Source organism: Caloenas nicobarica, chromosome 1, assembly GCF_036013445.1.
Source record: "Caloenas nicobarica isolate bCalNic1 chromosome 1, bCalNic1.hap1, whole genome shotgun sequence".
In the NCBI taxonomy this organism is placed as follows: domain Eukaryota; kingdom Metazoa; phylum Chordata; class Aves; order Columbiformes; family Columbidae; genus Caloenas; species Caloenas nicobarica.
The window spans coordinates 69,778,422-69,788,959 of record NC_088245.1 but is presented as its reverse complement, the minus strand read 5'-3'; the positions used below and the strand labels follow the sequence as shown (position 1 = coordinate 69,788,959).

At 43.7% G+C, this 10,538-nt stretch overlaps 1 protein-coding gene across 2 annotated transcripts in view; it reads left to right on the top strand.

Annotated features, from left to right (window-relative positions):
• Positions 1-9,458: 9,458 nt before the first annotated feature.
• Positions 9,459-10,538, top strand: part of PKP2 (plakophilin 2) — a 44,977-nt gene continuing 43,897 nt past the window's right edge. For both annotated transcript variants that reach the window (XR_010606338.1, XM_065636911.1), the window contains exon 1: positions 9,459-9,784. Coding sequence is in view for 1 of the 2 variants with exons in the window: in XM_065636911.1 (XP_065492983.1) it covers positions 9,571-9,784 (214 nt within the window). In the remaining variant the exon portion in view is untranslated. The remainder of the gene's footprint in view (positions 9,785-10,538) is intronic.

The window sequence follows — 10,538 nt, the reverse complement described above, 5'->3', positions numbered from 1 at the left end:
TTTAGGAAATGCTTTACGAAGTTCCCATACCCCATTTGGAGTTATTGTCTGGGGTTGACCAAAAGAAGTGAAATCCAGTGGCTGCTGGCACAGTATACCAGAGTAATCTAAAGTGTACAAGAGAAGGATCTTCCTACACTTACAGTTTTCATTAAGCTAAAAATGAAACAAGACACTACAGACACCAAAATGGAACTGCACACATTTTTATAATTTATCAAAAACATTCCACAAACTAGCAAAGGAAGGAACAACATTTAAATCTCCTGTTAATATTAAAATGATACTTAACTTCAGAGACATAACACATAGCAAGCAACAGCCCACTGGCGCAGAGAACTTCTACTGTTTAGATCTAGCACCTGGATAAACAGATGGCAAATGCTGTGGTACTGATAAATAGACATGAATTTATTATGCAACAGAGAAGCAAAGGGTAGGGAGAATGTGAAAGTGCCTGATTATACTGATCAAGCCACAGCTAGAGCATGTTCGTAGAAAAATCCCCAAAGTTTCATTTCATTTTGCAGATGGCTGTACGTAAGGAACCAGTTGCCAAATATTCTGTTTTGGTGATGTTGTCAAGTTTAGTTCATGAATACATGTAAAATATTTTGCAGTCTTTGGAACAAAGCAAGCAATTCAACTTTGGATTTCTTCCATTGTTTACTCTATACATGTAAGGACTGTGTTTCTCGTGAATATTTTGAATTAGTTCCTTTTGACCCATGGCTCTTTTTCACAAATTAAGACTATGTGTTTTCATCTGTGTTTATACACTTGACCTTCCTAGTTAAAGTTGATGTGTATTCTACAGCACCATGGACAACATGTGAGACCACCAAAACTATAGCAGCGGTTGGATGTCCAATTGCAAATTCTCAGAGATCATACAGAAATTTAAGGTAAAATATTTAAAAGCGCTCTCAAGGCAAAGTACATACATTACCATCAATTCAGTCAAGATAAGGACAGTTAACAATAGTGACAAGCTAGGAAAAAATGAGATTCAGAGAGTCTGCCAGGACTGGAAATACCATGATAATAGGAGAATTTAATTACTCCTATGTAGATTTAAATGTCACACTGGAGTATTTTTAGACACTGTACATGAATGTTTCATGGCTAAGCTAGACAGGCAACTTAAAAGGGAGAGTCTGGTTTTGACTCACTTCCAAGTGGTGGTTTTGGCTTGTGTCACAATGTTACTATCAAGGACTAACTCTGTAATAGTAACTAAAATGTTATGTTAAACATCCTTGTATGAAGTGTGCAGGCCAAACAAAGAATTCTCTGCACTGGTCTTTAACTTCAAAATGTCAGCTTAGGAGCAGTCAAAAAAGCTAACAGAACATAAAAGAATTATGAGGTGCAAAATAGGGAAGAAAACATGAAGTAATTAATGTACCACTGTATAAATCCAAGGTGTATAAATCCAAGGCAAAGAACGATTAAAAGGTTAGGACTTTTCAGCCTGGAAAACCAATTGCAGAGGAACATAAAAGTGAACTGTATAATCAGTAGCACAGAGAGGATGAATAAGAAACTCTTATTCCCTTTTTTTTTTTGTAATACCAAAAATAAATGACATCAAGTTAAATTGCCATCTAGCATATTCAAAACCACGAAAGGGAATATATCTTCTCATACTCTATAATTAAGCTGTACAACCCATTACAAAAGGGAAATAGTAATGCAAAAAGACATTATTCAAATTCATGGAGGGAAAATCGGTAAAGACAATTAAACACAAAGGTACTGCCTCTGACTAAAGACATCCCTGAGCTGCACATTGCTATAAGCTGCAGAAGAATACTAAAGGAGTGCTATTCCACATTTGTTCTGGTTTGGTACTAGGCATTCACTGTCGGCCACCGTGACAGCATGGTGGGCTACCTGGATCTTTGGTCTAATCTGGGACAGACATTTTTCTGTTCTTATGGAACTCGCTAAACTGTACTGGAAATGCCTAGAGTATGAACTTTTTCTCTGTATTATACACATCGCTGCCTATGCTAACAACAAAACCTAAACATATATATATGTCTGTATATATATATATAAAAATCTAAAAGTATGGAGAACAAGGCAGCTATTTATACTGTAGAACTGGTTGCATTTATTTTGAGCAAGGATCAGATTGGACTGTATTTTTCCTGACCTGGCTCACCCATGAAAAATGTGCCCATAAAAAGTTAACTAGTCTGACTTCTTAACCAAAAAAAAAAAAAAAAAAAAAAAAAAAAGCCCAGTAGGAAATCATTGTGTTCACAGAGCAGCTCGACATCAGTTCTTGCTGGCCAGCTGGACCTGCTGGTGTTACACACAGATTGCTTACAAACTATTCTGGTAACTGGAGCCTATCTGAGATTTTTCTCTCCCAGGGAAAAAGGCCAGCCAGGTTTGTGACTGTTTTGTGCACAAAGCTGTTAAAGAGTAGTCAAGGATCCAATGCAGAATGAATATGCATGTACACTTTGGTTTTCTTCCAGCTTAATCTCCTGTATGTTTTAGTGCATTCTGTCATTTTCTTATGGTGACTGGTTTGGATGCATTAATCTGGCATTATTCAACTGAGTCTTTTATAACAGATCTCTCATGTGTGCATCTTCAGGTTGTGGAAAAACAGTGTGATGTAGAAGTAGCTTCCCATCATGCATTAAACAACATTTTAAAAGCTAATCAGTCAGATATCTGTGGTATTTTAGATATAGGTAATTCTTCTTTACAGCAGAAAATGAGTAGATGTCCTCCTCAAATCCCTTCAGCCCTGTTTTCTACAACTTCACAAAACATAATAGCAAAAGAATTTAGGATATTTTAATGAAATTAATCAATGTTGTTGATGTTGCAAGTTGTCTCCGCTGCTTTAAGACCCATTTTGAACTTGAATAAGAAAATAACTTGAATTTGCTTTTTGTGTAACATCATTCCCGTAGTCTAAACTAAATATAAAAGAAACAGCAAGTAATAAGTCAGTAGCAAAAAAATTAAGTGAGAAAAGAGCATTAAAATGATGTATAACATAACCACATTTATTTAAGGATGTATTCCAACATCAAACAGCAAATTTCAACAATGCAAAAACCGCAATTCCTTTTGTACCAACCTAATAATTTTATTTTTGCCTGGGGGAAGCAGGGGGCAATATTTACAGGTCTTATTTTTAAAAAATACACAAAATTTTAGCATCTCAAAAGATGCTCTGATGAGGGAAATATGACCAATAAAAACCTTTCTATTAACACTAGACAAAAGATTGTTTTAAAATGTTGCTCTACTGTGTCCTCAGTAACCACACCTCCTATATCTCAGAATTAGGAGCCAAAAAAGTACAAAATGGTTTTCTTTTTCTGGGTTACCACATTTCTTCAGGAATAGCATTTAATTCCTCCATCCCTGACTTGTATATGAAGATGAGACATCAGTCATTTGGGTGTATTTTTTATTTGTACCACAAGGTGAAGACAAAAATCTCTCATAAGCAGCCCCCACCAAAAGAGGGCCCTGATAAAATTCAGAGCCTCTAGATGATACTCCATGCAATAACAACTCAAATAAACACTGGTATTGTGCTCCTGTGTCAAAATTTCAAAGCATTCATATCTCCACCTACATATACAACATGTTCTTTTACTACAGTCAGCAAAATGCTAATGCATGGAAAAACAACCACTGTCTAAGACAACTGAATAAGCGTGTTACTCAGAGCATTGATCACAGCTTACTGAAATTAGCTCTGCTTCATTCCTTTCATTCCAAACCTTGCAAACAAGTCACATTACGTTGTTGCTCTTTTTAGCATAGCATCTGGTAAGACCATTTGAAAGTTTTCCTACATCTTTCCTGGCTGTCTCCCTAGCACTCAGATGACGCAAGAACTGATAGATGCAGAGCACAACACTTTGTTCCAAAAACTGGTTACTTGCATCTCGGAGCCTAAATACGGAAGAAAATTAAATAATCACACTTTTAAAGTATTACACTTGGTTACTAAAGAGACAGACTAAGAACAGCAGGATAAAACAGCACAGGAACCTGGAAAGAAAAGAAATGGGGACAGGAGAGCAAGCTTTGGGCATGGGCAGTGGGCTAGGGCAGCAAGTACTCTGGCAACAACAGTCCAATACATGGACAGACTGTGCTATTACTTTATCAATGCCTAAATGCAGCATTACCAATTTTGCCCATGCTTCCCTGCTGCTTAGTTTTGCCTGCATTGCTAGCAAGCCTTGGGCCAGCTGTGATAAACTGTTTCAAAAGAGAGCAGTCAAGGGAATGTTATCCCCAAGATATTGACTGGCTAAGACAGAACAGGTTTCATCATCTTCCTCCCAAATTTGCTGCCACTGTTCACAGCGTGCAGCTGGTCCTGCTGAACACAAAGGGAGGTGGAAAATCTAGACTAACCCTGCCGCCTCTGTTCTTGCTCACTGAAAAATATCTTCCCAATTGACTTTTACAACCAGGCTCTTCCCTACCCGCTGTGTGAAGAGGAGCCCACTAACAAGTAAAACCAGCCTGGACTCAGCTGGGGAATCTCCACAGAGGTGATTCATAGTCAGGCATGTTAAAAACCATATCTCAGTTCCTGCTGTCTCATCCACCGTGTCAAAACATTTTTACACCATCACAAAGGACAGACGTCATCGTACACAAGGACAGCCACACACACCTACATCCCTTCCTCTTGGAAATGGCTCTACTCTATCAGAGTATGATCTAACCCCAACAACCTGTGCTGGTCAAAGCATCCAAAACTATGCCCTTGTTGAATGCATCCCAATGTAGACGTCTCGCAGACCTCTAGCAGTAACATCCCATTCCCACCAGATCAAGTTCTGTGTGGTGGTGACAGCATGCAAACTGTTCAGCAGCCAGTGATTCAAGAGCAGATTTTACCCAAGGGCTGCAACATCAGCTGCCACCCTGGTATCGGTGGGCTAGATAACCAACATCTCCATCTGCAGGAAAAACCAGATTGAGGCAAGACTGATGAAATGAACATCATTTTATCACCCAGGTCAGGAGGCAAGTTAGTCCTGTCCTACTACATAACAAAAAAGCCATAGGCCTGGGGAGCCACTGTTATCTGCAGTTTCAGGATCATCCTGAACTCCTGCAGCCCTCGGCTCTCTTAAAACATAAAGTGAAGCTCACGGCCATATGGCAGTTCCGTTATGATATTTCTCAAGTCAGGACATTTACTCAGCTCTAGGCTACTGGATTTCCAAAACCAGCAGCTGCACACTTACCTCATCAAAGTGAGTGAAGGTTTCTGAAATTCCAATAAGGATCATTGTCATCTTTTGTATGTGTGTGTGTTTTATTTCCTCAGGCAATTTGCCGCTCCCTTGAACTCTGTCTGGGTCAAGTAGAGAGTCCCAGTCACGGCTTGTACTGCTTTTATTGCCACATCTCTGTCAGGCAGAGAACTGCTATCACAGTCATTTTACCGATGCAAAAGCAGCACTTTTCCTCTAGGTGTCTCTGAAAAAAAAAAAGTCTTTGCTTTAATTTATCTCACCGGACAAAACAGATGATTTTCTGTTTCTCTGCTTCCAAAAATGGTGCTGGGTTGAAAGAAATGTATATGTTTCTGTGAGAAAATACAGGATACCAGTGCCTGGTGCAAAAGACAGATGGATCAAACTTCAGTCTTATCTCCTGTGACAGACCAAGTTGCAATAGAACACCGACTTCGGATGTTTAAGCATGGAGCGAACTCCTTCCCGGGGACTCTCCAAGTCTGCTTTGCATGTTTTCCCTTCCTAGGGAGCAGCGTCAGGGAGCAGGGCTGGTCCTGCCGTTCCGGCACAGGAACGCGCGGTGGCAGTGTCACCTCTCCCTCCCCTCCCCTCGGCGGGGGTGACTCCAAGGAAACCAGAAAGAAAAGGACAGATGTGAAAACCGTCCGGCTATTCCTGACCAACCGGCATTTGCACGTAACACCTTCAACCACGGGATCCAAAATATTGATTTAAAAAAAAAAAAAAAAAAAAAAAGCCTTGAGTGAATGACACTTAACGGCACTTCGTTTTCCATGTTGTCCTAGAGATACACTTAGGAATAATGTTGTGTGTGTTTAAGATGAAGCCCTTGTTGGTGAGCTGCTTCACATTTAAACTGAACTACTCAGTGTTCATACCTACACCAATTCCTCTAAGTTTCCTGAAGCTGAAAATAATCTGTTTCCAAGGTACAAACCCAGCTTGTTCTGTAAGTTCTAACACAGAGAGAGGGGTGGGAGGAAGGGAAAGAAGACTGAAAGGACTAACTACCATGATTTTAATATAAATATTATTTGTGAGGAATTTCTGATGGAGAAAGGTTGCACCGTTCAGGCCAAGCACATCTGGTCAGAATAGGAAATAAGCGTTACAAAGAAATATCTGGTTTTCTGATCTGCTTGACTGCATCAGACACTGGACAGAAAGCAAATGTTTCTGTATGTGATTCCTCATCCCTTAGTCACTACATGCATCATAATTAAATCTCTTTTTCAAAAATCTAAGGAGCGATCATCCACCACAAGTTGCAATCCTTTCAGGGATAATCCCAGCTATGTTGCTTTGTATCCTCAAATCGCACTGGTAAAATATTTCCTTCTCAAAAGACATGGAGTTTTTTTTGTGATTCAGTTGAGAAGAGGTATTAATCCAACGTAAATCAACTTCAAGGAACTGCTATTGATAGGGCAACCAGTTACATGATATTTTCTTATTTTCTTCAGGTAATAAAAAGCCTTAATTCATTTCTCTTTCAGATCTTGGCTAAGCATTGTCTGAATTGCTGTGCACACGAATTCTTTGTCTCTCCCCTCCCCCCACCCCTCAAATTTTCCAGTCAGCATTCCTAGTTACAAGGAGATAAATTTATCTCAGAAATCTCATTAAAGATTTTAAATCCCAGAGCAAACTTTGATATCTTTTGCCATGGATCTCACAAGCACAAATAAATGCACATACTTGCAAAATAAAGTTAATAACAATTCAACAGCTCTTCCAACAGAGACAATGCCAATGTGTCAAGAGCTTGTAAACCCATACGTGTTGTCAGTGCCATCTGAGGATACCCTCTATTTAGAGTATTTTCTAAATCCTGAATTCATTTCAGGTATATTCTGTGCATGAAACCAAACTGGTTTCAAGTATAAAAACTATCCAGAATTCATGTTTGTACTGGAGTTCAGGAATGGAGAAGAGGGCAGGGAAAAGGAGGAGGGGAGGAAATGTTTCACATTTTTTAGACTATTTTCTAATCTCCTCAGTAGTCCTCAGTCATATGTGCAGAGATTGTAGTATCTATTATTTACTGGAAATGCTTTTGTGACTGTCTGTATGTCAGCGAAAGGGTCTAACATAGTTTCTAACATAGTTTACATTCCTTTCCAGCTGTGATGTGTCTTCCCCATTGTTTTTCCTGCCTTATCCTGCCCACTCTTTCAGGTTTTTGTCCTTCCACTTTTCTGCTACATTTTCCCCTTGCTTCCCGTAGTTCTGCCACATACCTCCAACTTTCTCCTCTCCACAAATTCCTGCTCCTCCTTCCCAGCTGGTACCCCCACAGGTTATCTCCAACATTTCTGCTCCCATACATAACCTTTCCCCATCTAAAAGGAAGGAGCATGTCACTCCCTTTCTCTTCACCAGTGAAACTGTTCTCACATATCACTAATGTGACCTCTCCTGTGATATGCCACATTAGAACAAAAGCAGATGACATTAGCCAGACCAAGTGATGAGAAAGGCCAGAGGTCCCTGCACCACCTAAAGGGAAAAAAAAAAAAAAGGAAGAGAGACAAGGAGTAAATCAGGGCAAAGGAATTGTGGACTCCTCAGCATGGAGAATAAAGAAGGTGCCCCAGTTTCCTACATTATGGTATACCCTCAGACAAGGATTGCCCCAGTTTCTCCCCAGCCACCCTGTAGCTTCACCACTCTCTGAAGTTCAGGTAAAAAAAAAAAAAAAAATTGAGTCCCAGTGTGTCTCTGAAATAGCAACACATGAAGTTAAATGCCACATTAGTTTTCATTTGCTTTTAAGAAACATCAGCTTTTCCACTAAAATACTTACATTTAATTTGGTAGAGATTTGGGTTTGGTTGGTCGGTTTTTTGAGTGGTTTGGGGTTTGTTTGTTTTTGTTTGTTCGTTTATTTGTTTTAAATCGTGCAACTCTGTATCACCTACTTCTTTCTAAAGCCTGCATTTTCTTTTCCCCAAGACACTGCATGTCCCTTTTTTCCTCCTTCTTTCAACTAACCGTGAGTAGAGTGTTTAAACAGTAACTCCAAACTGTGTCCTGAGAGAGTGTGAGAACTCCAGCCTTCCTCCAGCTCACATCCACTGAGCCGTATTTCAGCGTGTAAGGAGCGTGTAACGACCGTGCAGACAGACCCTTGCAAGGGCAGAGCCAGTCTGAGGGGTTTTTTCAGCCCTTAATTGCGCAATTTCCTCACCACCTCTTTACAAGGAAACGGAGAAAAGGCGGCTTCAGTTCACCTCTCTGCAAATCCTCAGGACAGCCTGAAAAAAAAAAACAAAAAACCAAAAAACTAGAGAGCAGGAAAATCTCCCAAACCAACAGCCTTTCAGCCTCCTAACACAGCCCCGCTCGAAACTTTGATCTTCACAGCCAGGGGTGAAACTAGGGTCAGCAGTATCGCAACTTATATTTCTAGATTGAAACTTAGGTGCGCGAGCACAAAATGCAGCTGTGTGTAAAATATAGACGCACCTAAAATATATAACATAATGCAAAAGGATCTACAAGGGAAAACGCATGCGGACATGGTATATTCATATGTTTAAGACGTGTGCGTGTGTTTGTTCCCGCGGGGGTTACGAGTGCCGCGGGAACGCGGGTGCGGGACACGGCGCCACAGGTCTCCCCGGGAGTCCACACAGAATCACAGAATGTCAGGGATTGGAAGGGACCTCGAAAGATCATCCAGTCCAATCCCCCCGCCGGAGCAGGAACACCCAGGTGAGGTTACACAGGAAGGCGTCCAGGCGGGTTTTGAATGTCTCCAGAGAAGGAGACTCCACAGCCTCCCTGGGCAGCCTGTTCCAGTGTTCCATCACCCTCACTGAGAAGTTTCTTCTCAGCCCCGGCTGTGCAGGCCCCTACCTCACGGCGGGGGTTGCACAGGGGGTTCTGCGCGCAGGGAGGACGGGGACGGGCGGCGGCTGCTCGCCTGGGGCAGCTGCTCGCCTCAGGTAGCCGCCCCGCCCCACCCCGCCCCGCTGGCAAGGGCTGGGCCGGGCCGGGCAGAGCCGCTGTGGGAGACCCTTCACCCCGGCGGAAAGGGACAGGGCGGGGCGGAGACGGGAAGAGCGGGGAGGGGGAGGCCCGCCCGGCCCTGCCCCGGGCGGCCGCGGCGGGCGGGACGGGGGCGCGGGCCGTGCCTGGCACCTGCGCGGCGGGCGGGGCAGAGCCCGGGGTGGTTCATCGGCGCTGGGCGCGGCCCGGCCCGGCCCTCGGCCACTGAGCCCCGGCGCTGGGGAGCCAGCGGCGGCGCAACAGGTTATCGGCGCGGAGCGGAGGGGCGCCGTGCCCGGCTGTGCCCATGGCCGGCCTCGGCCCCGCCGCCGAGCAGGGCTACATCCGCACCGTGCTGGGCCAGCAGATCCTGGGGGAGCTGGACAGCTCCAGCCTGGCGCTGCCCTCCGAGGCCAGGCTGAAGCTCTCGGGCGGCCGGGCCGGGGAGGAGAAGGCGCTGCGCATCCAGCGGCAGGTCCAGCAGACGCTGGCCAGGAAGAGCCGGGGCTCGCTGCACAACGGTGAGTGCCCGCCCCGGTGCCGGCCTCGGCCCTGCGCCCCTCGGTGCTGCCTGGTGGGGTCGGTTTCGGGAGCAGGGGTGGGGGGCTCCGGGGCGAGACCCGATCCGGCCCCGGGCGGCCGCAGCCGTGACCGCGGCTTCCCCGGCCCTGGGCCGCTCGGGGCAGCCGCGCTGCCGGTCATCGGCCTTAACGGGGTTTGCCATAAAACCGTGTTTCGGTCGCGTCTTGTCTGTCTTTTTTTTTTTTTTTTTCCCCACCCAAGTGAGTCAGAAGTTTCTCCCTCCCAGCCGCCGTAACTTGGGTGAGTGGCGGCGGCTGCTCTCGGTTCACCGCTGCCCGCGGGAAGAATCGAGCCGAAATTCTCCTAATCCAGCAACTGCTTGCTGTACTTACTTTAATACCTTAGCTTTACCCACTGGCCCTGTTTGCAAAATAAAATGGGAAGAAACAGAGGAATGTCTTTCCTTGTTTCACCTGGAAATTTTTTTTAAAAAAACAAAACAAAATCAAAAAAACCAAACCAAACATAACAAAGCAAGCCAAAACAATAACAAAAAAGGAGGTTTGGAAAAAGTAACTCTAGGTACAACATGAAGGGAAAACATGGAATAATAATGCTACCAGACTTATATCTACCTCTTTCTTTGACATGCACAACACAGTTTGGAGTCAATCAATCCTTACTTCTAAGATCTTGTAGCCAGAAAGCCAGATCCGCCAGTAAGGTTTGCACAGTCGTGCCTTTTGCAGTGTC